The sequence below is a fragment of the Pan troglodytes genome, chromosome 5, assembly GCF_028858775.2.
Source record: "Pan troglodytes isolate AG18354 chromosome 5, NHGRI_mPanTro3-v2.0_pri, whole genome shotgun sequence".
Lineage (NCBI taxonomy): Eukaryota > Metazoa > Chordata > Mammalia > Primates > Hominidae > Pan > Pan troglodytes.
The window spans coordinates 82556239-82566395 of record NC_072403.2 but is presented as its reverse complement, the minus strand read 5'-3'; the positions used below and the strand labels follow the sequence as shown (position 1 = coordinate 82566395).

The 10157-nt window shown below is 41.6% G+C and overlaps 1 protein-coding gene across 1 annotated transcript; it reads left to right on the top strand.

Annotated features, from left to right (window-relative positions):
- Window positions 1–905: 905 nt before the first annotated feature.
- Window positions 906–2256, top strand: LOC736709 (spermine synthase-like). The gene has a single exon (XM_063812718.1). The coding sequence runs from the start codon at window positions 919–921 to the stop codon at window positions 1351–1353; it is 435 nt and encodes a 144-aa protein (XP_063668788.1). The 5' UTR covers window positions 906–918; the 3' UTR covers window positions 1354–2256.
- The last annotated feature ends 7901 nt before the right edge of the window (window positions 2257–10157 follow it).

The window sequence follows — 10157 nt, the reverse complement described above, 5'->3', positions numbered from 1 at the left end:
AATGCTTTCAACTTTTCCCATTCAGTATTATGTTGGCTGTGGGTTTGTCATAGATGGCTTTTATTACATTAAAGTATGCCCCTTGTATTCCGATTTTGCTGAAGTTTTAATCATAAAGCGATGCTGGATTTTGTTGAATGGTTTTTCTGCATCTATTGAGATGATCATGTGATTTTTGTTTTTAATTCTGTTTGAGTGGTGTATCACATTTATTGACTTGTGTATGTTAAACCATTCCTGCATCCCTGGTATGTAACTCACTTGATCATGGTGGATTATCTTTTCGATATGTTGTTGGATTCGGTTAGCTAGTATTTTGTTAAGGGTTTTAGTATCTATGTTCATCAGCAATATTGGTCTGTAGTTTTCTTTTTTGGTTATGTCCTTCCCTGGTTTTGGTATTAGGTGATGCTGGCTTCATAGGACAAATTAGGGAGGGTTCCTTCTTTCTCTTTCTTGTGGAATAGTGTCAAAAGGATTGGTATTAATTCTTCTTTGAATGTCTGGTAGAATTCTGATGTCAATCTGTCTGGTCCTGGACTTTCTTTTGTTGGTAACGTTTTAATTACTATTTCAAACTTGCCACTTGTTATTGGTCTGTTTAGGGTATCTAATTCTTCCTGATTTAAGCTAGGAGGGTTGTATTTTTCCAGGAATTTATCCATCTTTTCTAGGTTTTCTATTTATGTGTATAAAGGTACTCATAGTAGCCTTGAATGATCTTTTGTATTTCAGTGGTGTCAGTTATAATATCTCCTGTTTCATTTCTTAGTGAGGTTACTTGGATTTTCTTTCTTCTTTTCTTGGTTAATCTTGCTAATGGTCGGCACTCCCCACTGGCCGCAGCCTGACACGCCATGCGGCCCCCCAGCCTCCCGCCGCCGCTCCCCTAGGCATGGCACAGGGCCTCGCCTCACTATGGCAGCAGCATGGCACAGCATCCTCGACTTCACACTTGGCGCCAAAGCTGATGGTGAGACTGTTCTAAAAGGCCTCCAGTCCATTTTCCAGGAGCAGGGGATGGCAGAGTCGGTGCACACCTGGCAGGACCATGGCTATTTAGCAACCTACACAAAAAAGAACGGCAGCTTTGCCAATTTGAGAATTTACCCACATGGATTGGTGTTGCTGGACCTTCAGAGTTATGATGGTGATGTGCAAGGCAAAGAAGAGATCGACAGTATTTTGAACAAAGTAGAAGAAAGAATGAAAGAATTGAGTCAGGACAGTACTGGGTGGGTGAAACGATTACCACCCATAGTGCGAGGAGGAGCCATTGACAGATATTGGCTCACCGCCGATGGGCGCCTGGTTGAATATGACATAGATGAAGTGGTATATGACGAAGATTAATCTTGTCAAAATATAAAAATTCTACACTCGAAGCAGTTTGGAAATATTCTCATCCTTAGTGGGGATGTTAATTTGGCAGAGAGTGATTTGGCATATACCCGGGCCATCATGGGCAGTGGCGAAGAAGATTACACTGGCAAAGATGTACTCATTCTGGGAGGTGGAGATGGAGGCATATTGTGTGAAATAGTCAAACTAAAACCAAAGATGGTCACTATGGTAGAGATTGACCAAATGGTGATTGATGGGTGTAAGAAATACATGCAAAAAACGTGTGGCGATGTCTTAGACAATCTTAAAGGAGACTGCTCTCAGGTTCTAATAGAAGACTGTGTTCCGGTACTGAAGAGGTACACCAAAGAAGGGAGATAATTTGATTATGTGATTAATGATTTGACAGCTGTTCCAATCTCCACTTCTCCAGAAGAAGATTCCACATGGGAGTTTCTCAGACTGATTTTTGACCTCTCAATGAAAGTGTTGAAACAGGATGGGAAATATTTTACACAGGGGAACTGTGTCAGTCTGACAGAAGCGCTGTCGCTCTATGAAGAACAGCTGGGGCGCCTGTATTGTCCTGTGGAATTTTCAAAGGAGATTCTCTGTGTCCCTTCATACTTGGAATCGTGGGTATTTTACACTGTTTGGAAGAAAGCTAAACCCTGACGATCAATAGCCCCTAATCACATGTGCTGCAAATAGCCTTCCTGACCTCCATATACTGTACATGACATTGAAATGAGTCAGGCAATTGATTGTGAATTCCTTAAAGTTTTCCTTTTTTTAATAATTATTTTTAATTTAAAAAAGCAAACGGAAAATGTATATTTTGATGAGTTTAGGGTGTTATTTTTTTTGAAAGTCAGATGAAGGATGGTTAGACAGCACAGCGAAGACTGCTAAATGCACGGATCCCCCCGTTAGAATGTGATTTTTGTTCCTTTTTATTTCTCTGTGGGCTTTTGTTTTTGTTTTGGTAGACCTTCAATTTGGATATTTGGAGGAGTGAACATCATTGTTTTGCTGGAGGGAAGATCTTGATGGTGTTTCTTTCCCCAAAAATTGACTTAGATATTAAAATTTGGTGCTTATAAAGAAAGTTAAAAAAAATAGGATTACTTCAATTAAAATTACAAGAGACCAAAAAAATCTTGCTAATGGTCTATCAATCTTATTTATCTTTTCAAAGAACCTGCTTTTTGTTTCATTTATCTTTTGTATTTTTTTTGTTTCAATTTCATTTAGTTCTGTTTTGATCTTGGTTATTTCCTTTCTTCTGCTGGGGTTGGGTTTGGTTTGTTCTTGTTTCTGTAGTTCCTTGAAGTGTGACCTTAGAATGTCAGTGTGTGCTCTTTCAGTCTTTTTGATATAGGTGTTTAGGGTATGAACTTTCCTCTTAGCACTGCCTTTTCTGTGTCCAAGAGGTTTTGGTATGTTGTGTCATTATTGTCATTCAGTTTGAAGAATTTTTAAATTTCCATTTGATTTCGTTTTTGACCCAATGCTCATTCAAGAGCAAGTTATTTAATTTCCATGTATTTGCATGGTTTTGAAGGCTCCTTTTGATCTCGTTTTATTCCACTGTGATCTGAGAGAGTGCTTGATATAATTTCAGTTTTCTTAAATTTATTTAGGCTTGTTTTATAGCCTATCACATGGTCTATCTTGGAGAAAGTTCCATGTGCTGTTGAATAGAATGTGTATTCTGCAGTTGTTGGATGGAATGTTCTATATATATCTGTTAAGTCCATTTGTTTCAAGGTATAGTTTAAATCCATTGTTTCTTTGTTGACTTTCTGTCCTGATGACCTGTTTAGTGCTGTCATTGGAGTATTGAAGTTCCCCACTATTATTGTGTTGCTGTCTATCTCATTTCTTAGGTCTATTAGTAATTTTTTTATGAATTTGGGAGCTCCAGTGTTAGGTGTATATATGTTTAGGATTGTGATATTTTCCTGCTGGACAAGGCTTTTTACCATTATATAATGTCCTTCTTTGTCTCTTTTAACTGCTGTTGCTTTAAAGTTTGTTTTGTCTGGTATAAGAATAGCTACCCCTGCTTGCTTTTCGTGTGCATTTGCATGCAATGCCTTTTTCCACCCCTTTACTTTAAGTTTATGTGAGTCCTTATGTGTTAGGTGAGTCTCTTGAAGGCAGCAGATGGTTGGTGAGTTCTTATCCATTCTGCAGTTCTGTATCTTTTAAGTGGAGCATTTAGGCCATTTACCTTCAATGTTAGAATTGAAATGTGAGGTACCATTGCATTCATCGTGCTGTTTGTTTCCTGTGTACTTTGTTTTTTTTTTGTTTTTTGTTTTTGCTTTTTAACTTGTATTTTTGTTTTATAGGTCCTATGTGATTTATGCTTTACACAGGTTCCATTTTGATGTGTTTCCAGGATTTGTTTCAAAATTTAGAGTTCCTTTTAGCAGTTCTTGTAGTGGTGGTTTGGTAATGGTGAATTCTCTCAGCATTTGTTTGTCTGAAAAAGACTGTATCTTTCCTTTACATATGATGCTTAGTTTTGCTGGATACAAAATTCTTTGCTGATAATTGTTTTGCTTGAGGAGGCTGAAGATAGGGCCCTAATCCCTTCTAGCTTGTAGGATTTCTGCTGAGAAATCTGCTGTTAATCTGATAGGTTTTCCTTTATAGGTTACCTGGTGCTTCTGTCTCACAGCTGTTAAGATTATTTCCTTCATCTTAACTTTGAATAACCTGATGACAATGTGCCTAGGCAATGATGATCTTTTTGTGATGAATTTCCCAGGGGTTCTTTGTGCTTCTTGTATTTGGATGTCTGGGTCTCTAGCAAGGCCGGAGAAGTTTTCCTTGATTATTCCCCCAAATATGTTTTCCAAGCTTTTGGAATTCTCTCCTTCCTCAGGAACACCAATTATTCTTAGGTTTGGTTGTTTAACATAATCCCAGAATTCTTGGAGAATTTGTTGATATTTTCTTATTCTTTATTCTTCGTCTTTGATGGATTGGGTGAATTTGAATACCTTGTCTTTGAGCTGTGAATTTTTCTTCTATTTCTTCAATTCTATTGCTGAGACTTTCCAGAGCATTTTGCATTTCTAGAATTGTGTCCAAAGTTTCCTGAATTTTTTATTGTTTTTTCTTTAAGCTATCTATTTCCTTGAATATTTCTCCCTTCACTTCTTGTATCGTTTTTTGGATTACCTTGCATTGTGCTTCACCTTTCTCTGGTGCCTCCCTGATTAGCTTAATAACTAACCTCCTGAATTCTTTTTCAGGTAAATCAGGTATTTCTCTTGGTTTGAATCCATTGCTGGTGAACTAATGTGATTTTCTGGGGGTGTTAAAGAGCCTTGTTTTGTCATATTACCAGACTTGGTTTTCTGGTTCCTTCTCATTTGGGTAGGCTCTGTCAGAGGGAAGGTCTAGGGCTGAAGGCTGTTCAGATTCTTTTGTCCCATGGGGTATTCCCTTGATGCAGTACTCTCCCCCTTTTCCAAGGGATGTGGCTTCCTGTGAGCTGAACTGCAGTGATTGTTGTCTCTCTTCTGGGTCTAGCCGTCCAGTGAGTCTACCCAGCTCCGGGCCGGTACTGGGGGTTGCCTGCACACAGTCCTGTGATGTGAACCATCTATGGGTCTCTCAGCCATGGATACCAGTGCCTGTTCTGGTGGAGGTGGCAGGGGGGTGCAATGGGCTCCATGGGGGTTAGCTTTGTTTTTTTTTTTTGTTTGTTTGTTTTGTTTTTTTGAGACCCAGGGTGGAGGCAGTGGTGCGATCCCAGCTCACTGCAACCTCTGCCTCTCAGGTTCAAGCGATTGTCCCTGCCTCAGCCTCCTGAGTAGCTGGGATTATAGGTGCCCACCGCCACATCTGGCTAATTTTTGTAGTTTTAGTAGAGATGGGGTTTTGCCATGTTGGCCAGGCTGGTCTCAAACTCCTGACCTCAGGTGATCCACCCATCTTGGCCTCCCAAAGTGCTGAGATTACAGGCATGAGCCACGCACCCAGCCACTTTGGCGGTTTAATGCTCTATTTTTGTGCTGTTTGACCTCCTGCCAGGAGGTGGCACTTTCCAGAAAGCATCAGCTGGGGTAGTATGGAGAGGTACTGGTGGTGGGCAAGGCCCTAGAACTCCCAAGAGTATATGCCCTTTGTCTTCAGCCACCAGTGTGTGTAGGGAAGAACCATCAGGTGGGGGCGGGGGTAGGCGTGTCTGAGCTCAGACTCTCCTTGGGTGGGTCTTGCTGCTGTTAGGGATGGGGGTGAGATTCCCAGGTCACTGAAGTTGTGTGCCTAGGAGGATTATGGCTGCCTGTGCTGAGTCATGCAGGTTATCAGGGACATGGGGGAAAGCCAGCAGTTATAGGCCTCACCCAGCAGTTATAGGCCTCACCCAGCAGTTATAGGCCTCACCCAGCAGTTATAGGCCTCACCCAGCTCCCACGCAAATTGAAGAGTCGGTCTCACTCCCACCGTGCCCCACCCAACAGCTCTGAATCTGTTACCAGGTGGTGGTGGCTGAGATGGGCATGAAAACTTGCCCCAGGCTACCCACCTCCCAGCTGTGAAAGAAAAGAGCTTGGTTCTTCCCCGCCTGTGGAGTCTGCATACCAGATTTGTGCCTTGCCCCAAGTTCTGGCCAAGGGGCTTCTCACCCCGCTCAAATTGTTACAAAGTTCAGCTAGAGCTTTCCTTCTCCCAGTGGAGTTTTACCCCTTGCTCCTCTGGCCACTCTTCGATGGATCCCTGTGGTGCCAGGTGGGAATGGGCTGCCTGGAGACCCAGCAAGCTCCCAGGGCCTTTCTGCTGCTTTCTCTACCCCTGTATTTCACTTGGCTCTCTAAATTGACTCAGCTCCAGGCAAGGTCAGAAACGTCTCCCACAAACAGACCTTCAGCTTCTCCAGTGGGATTGTGTGTTCTGGAGACAAGGGTCTCCCTTTCCCACCTCCACCGTTAGGGCACTCACAGAATATATTTGGGGTGTCTCCTGGGTCCTGCAGGAGCAGCCCGCTTCCTTCAGAGGTCTGTGGGTCCTTTCAGGATTGCTGGTTTGTTCTTGCAGTTGATCTGGAGCTTAAATTCACAATGTGAGCCTCCGCACGCTGCTGTGTCCAGAGCTGCAAACTAGTCTTGCCTCCCGTGTACCATGATGATCCTTCTCTCCTGCTACACACTTTTAAACAACCAGGTCCCATGAGAACTCACTCACTATCACAAGAACAGCAAGGGGGAAGTCTACCCCTATGATCCAATTACCTCCTACCAAGCCTCTCTTCCAACATTGGGGATTACAATTCAACATTAGATTTGGGCAGGGACACAAATCCAAACCATATCAATTAGCTTGACCTCTCCCAGCCTCATCTTCCTCAAACACCTCCCACCTTTGTCAATCATCACTTGCCCTCTGCACTTCAAGGTGGAACTTTTTACTAGCTTTCTTATATTGATATTAGAAATCTTAGGAGAGTCCAAATCTTTTAGTATTTTGAAAAATGGTGCATTTTATCTAATAACTAAAAGAATTTAATACAACACATTTTATAGCAATTTGAAGTTTTAAAGATTCTTCTCATATTTTCTAAATTAAAACAAATAGCAGGCCAGGCACGGTGGCTCACTCCTGTAATCCCAGCACTTTGGGAGGCTGAGGCGGGTGGATCACCTGAGGTCAGGAATACAAGGCCAGCCTGGCCAACATGGTGAAATGCCATCTCTACTAAAAAATACAAAAATTAGCTGGGCACGGTGGCGGGCGCCTGTAATCCCAGCTTCTCAGAAGGCTGAGGCAGGAGAATCACTTGAACCCAGGAGGTGGAGGTTACAGTGAGCCGAGATCGTGCCATTGGACTCCTGCCTGGGTGACAGAGCAAGACCTTGTCTCAAAAAAAAAAAAAAAAAAAAAAAGGCATTATAGGTGTTTTTTGAATGACTTTGAATAGGATTAATTATTCTGTATCACTTAAAAGGCCTAATTGGCCTAGTTCTAGTATCCTGAGCCCAATTCCAGAATGCTGAGCTACATAAACTATTATGAGAGGGGGCTGTTTGAGAAGGAAACAACCACCTTCTGGGTGGTGAGCAAGGATCAGGCTGTATACACCTGAGGGAAGTTCAGTCTAGCAGGCCTAACATAGTACACATGTATATTACATATTATATTATATTATATACATAAATTATATACATATAAGTTATTGCAGTAAGTAATAGGTGTTAACTCTCACATATGGGGCTCATAGCTCATAGGGAAAGGAGATCCACTGTAAAGTAACAAGAGCAGTGTATTTTATGTAGGCAGACATGGCAAGAAGGAATCCAAGAGCAGTAACTATTTAAACTATTGTTGATCAACAGGAAGTTGGCATATGGAAGAATGTCTGTAGGTAGTAGGGCTTCATTTCTCTTGAGAGAGACAATGGCAAGAGTTTAGCAGAGCAAATCTTAGAGGGATTTTGTGTATAAATAATCAAAATAAGGATCCAGTTACCCAAATTACAAGAAAGGGGAGGACAAGGTCTTAAAGCCTGCCCAGTCATTGCTCTGGAGGTCAATGTCCCAGTAATAGCAATTTGAATACTGTAACACTTTTCTATTGTTGTCTAAGAAATTACCACAAACGTAGTGGCTTAGCACAGCACACATTTATTAGTTCACAGTTTCTTTTCCACAGGTCAGAAGACTGGGAATCAGTTAGTAGGCTCTTCTGCTCAGGGTCTCACTAGGCTGAAATCAAAGTGTTGGGCAGGGCTGGGACCTCACCTGAGGTTTGGAGTCCTCTGTGTTGAACCTCATTTAGATGGCTGGCAGAATTCACAGTCTTAAGAGGGTAGGAATGAGGTCCTTGTTTTCTTGTTGGCTGTCAGCTACAGATCATTTTCAGCTCCTACAGGCCACCCTCAGGTCTCAGCCAATGGTGCTTTCACAAGATGGCAGTTTACCTCTTCAAAGCCAGCAGGAGAATCTGCCTCCAGTAGGCTACAGCAGAGTCTTATAAAAGGTAATACGATCCCTGGAGTGACTATCCCATCACCTTTGCCATGTAATGTAGCCTAATCAAGGAAATGACGGTCCTCACAAGACTAGTAACTACAGAGTGGAGTGCTGCTGCAGACAAATTCAAGGTCTCCACAACTGTATCAGCCAGCGAGAAAAACCAGCAGTGGGAAGGTAGCCTTCCCTCACATTCCCTTTCAAATCACAATAAGTGCATCTAATTGGCAGAACTTAATTTGCACGCATAACTCACTAGAAATGTAATTTGTGGCATTCTAACCCCTTCAGAATGAAAATGCTCCCCAAAAGGTTAGAATGGAGAACAAAGCCAGATGTGTAGAAGGGAAGTGTTCTGCATGCCAGCCATGACATCTACATGAGGGATAAAGGGTTGCTGCAGTGACAGGATGACCAGGCATGGTCATTGTATTACGGTGCTCCAGAGAAACAGAACCAATAGGATATATAGAATCTATAAGAGATGCTTTGTTATAGGAATTGGCTCACAAGATTATAGAAGCCAAGAAGTACCACATATGCCATTTGTAAGCTGGAGAACTGGAGAAACTGGTGATGTAATTCTTTCTGAGTTTGAAGGCCTGAAAAGCGGGGAGGCCACTGGTGCAAGTCCCAGAGTCCAGAGGCCTGAGAACCTAGAGCTCTGATGTCTGAGGGCAGGAGAAGATGGATGTCCCAGCTCCAGAAGAGGCAGCAAATTCATTCTTTTTCTCCCTTTTTGTTCTTTCCAGGCCCTCGACAGTTGGATGATACATGCCAACAACAGTGAGGGCAATCTTCTTAACTCAGCCTATTGATTCAAATGCTAATTGCTTCAGGAAACACCCTCATAGACACAGCCAGAAGTAATGTTTTACCCACTATCTGGGCAATCCTTAACTCAGTCAAGTTGATACCTAAAATTCACCATCACAGCCAGGATTAATTAGCTGGAACAGCATTAAATGTATGACATGAGTCATACTTTTTTTCTTTTTTAAAGTAGAGAAAGGCACTTTATGTATCTAATTTACACCTATCCTTATTCCAGAAAGGACTGAAAGAGGAGAGAAGAGCTATGTGTTGGTAGAGAAAGAAAGGGGGCATTCTAGTCAGCATTAGTCTATATAAAACTGGGCAATAAAAATATTTGGATTGTTTTGCCTAGGTGAAACATTTAGTATGTAGGTATGGAGGATGATAGAAGGCTGTGACTCATATAATCAAGGGCTCAGGTTTGATATGAGACAATCTACTCAGAAATCCTGACATTTCTGAGCAGCAGAATTAAAATGAGGGATAACTATCAAAACAAAATCTCATGTAAGCACTTTTAAAAATAAGGAATCTAGCCGAGTCACTGACTTCAGGATGAGACAAAATATGAAAGTCTTCTGGCAAAGAATCCAAATTTTATATCCCATTAAAGTTTCAGATGCCAGTTTGAATACAGTGACCTCTTGTGCTAAGGAAAATACAACGTTTTAAGATAATGGTTACAGGCCACAGTCTATAACATCTCAGTTTATGAATCCAGATTTTTCCAAAGGAGCTACGAAAAGACAAGCCCTGCAAAAACACATTCCTAATTTCTTCCTTGTGCATGTTTTCAACTTCCAATATTATAAGCTGCTTCTAAAAGCTCTTTTGTTTTTCATGTCCTTGTCACACCTGCATCAATAACAAACTCCATTCTCAATCTGTCCACGATTCCTTTTTACAAGCAACAGCTAATTAGGAGTATTTGTGGCTTCTAGGCATCAGACAAGATTCTATTTGGTAAAACTTAGTTAGAAATACACGGCCTAAATATATATAAACCTT

Coding starts and splice junctions, on each gene's coding strand:
- LOC736709 (XM_063812718.1), top strand. CDS start 919: ATGGCAGCAGCATGGCACAGCATCCTCGACTTCACACTTGGCGCCAAA.